General features: G+C 35.6%; 1 protein-coding gene across 1 annotated transcript; it reads left to right on the top strand.

Moving 5' to 3' along the window:
- Nucleotides 1–336: 336 nt before the first annotated feature.
- LOC100639007 (dual specificity testis-specific protein kinase 1-like) lies at nt 337–1,163 on the top strand (the record flags this gene model as incomplete). Its single annotated transcript, XM_003392033.2, has 4 exons — nt 337–405; nt 461–597; nt 655–756; nt 843–1,163. Coding segments are annotated over 4 exons (561 nt in total), but the record flags the coding sequence as incomplete, so codon positions are not given.
- Between the last annotated feature and the right edge of the window lie 99 nt (nt 1,164–1,262).

Below are 1,262 nucleotides of genomic sequence, written 5' to 3'. Positions count from 1 at the left end.
GTGATGAAGCAGGCGGTATATCACAGTAGGACACTCTCTTCTATTATCTACTCTTGATTTGAGGTGCTTAGTGCTTAGTGTATTAATAAAATTCATTTTTAAATACTTTGAAATTTGAGCTGTATCCTCTTAAATAGCAAGACCTTTGATCAAGTTTCATATTGTTTTCTGTTAGCAAGTATTAAAATTACATAAACTTATTGAGATCTGATTAATCTATGAGGGGGTGTGTGGGATCTTAAATAGTTCAAATTTTATTCACTTTAGTACCGAAACGTGTTAAACCTTATTAATTTTTTTATTGAGCAATATTAATATGACACTATTTCATGAATCTTATTTATTAAATATTATAGCTACATTGGCTCCTGTATTCATAATGGGCAGCTCCACCCACTCACTGAGGTATTATTAATTTATTATTGTTGGCAGCCACGCTCATAACTTCTCCCCCTTTTAGTTTGTCAATGGCGGTACATTGAAATCCCTCATACAAGACGTCGAGAAGAATCCGTTTCCTCGCGAGCAAAGAATTCAACTCTCGCTGGACATGGCTATGGGAATGGAGTATCTCCATGACAACGGGATGCTTCACAGGTGGGCGTGGTTATAATAACTAGTTAATTAATTTATTAATAATATTATTTTTAATAGAGATTTTAACTCGCATAATTGCTTGTTACGGAAGGAAGGCGACAGATATACAGCCGTAGTTGCCGATTTCGGTCTTGCAACTAAAAACCCAAACCTGATAAAGTAAGGGAACGATATTTATACTAAGTCATGGTTACTTCTAATTATTCACGACTCTGAAATAATTTTGCATTTGTTCTTTTAATTAGAAAACTGAGACGTAACCAGTCAATGGTTGGTACACCTTATTGGATGGCTCCTGAGGTTCTTCATGGGAAGGAATACAACGAGAAAGCTGATACTTATTCCTATGGTATAGTACTCTGTGAAATAGTGTCACGCAAGGACGCTGATCCTGATGAAATACCTAGGAATAATGTAAGAGAGAGAGAGGCAGAGAGAGAAGTTTTAGTAACTATTGCAATCAAGCTTGTCTATTCCAGACACCTTGGTACCCAATAATACACTAGCTCCTGATTATGAACCTGTCCTTATTTCAGAGGTTCATTAATACACATTACTATTGTATTGGGACTGATACTACCTGTCCTCATTATAGAGGTGTCCTTATTTTAGAGTGTCCACAATAGCAGGTTATACTGTATTATTATTATTATTCCTGTGTTTTC

Source organism: Amphimedon queenslandica, unplaced genomic scaffold (genome assembly GCF_000090795.2).
Source record: "Amphimedon queenslandica unplaced genomic scaffold, v1.1 AMPQUscaffold_2169_Cont25828, whole genome shotgun sequence".
Lineage (NCBI taxonomy): Eukaryota > Metazoa > Porifera > Demospongiae > Haplosclerida > Niphatidae > Amphimedon > Amphimedon queenslandica.
Note: the sequence above shows the minus strand (reverse complement) of the source record. Positions and strands in the feature narration are given on the sequence as shown.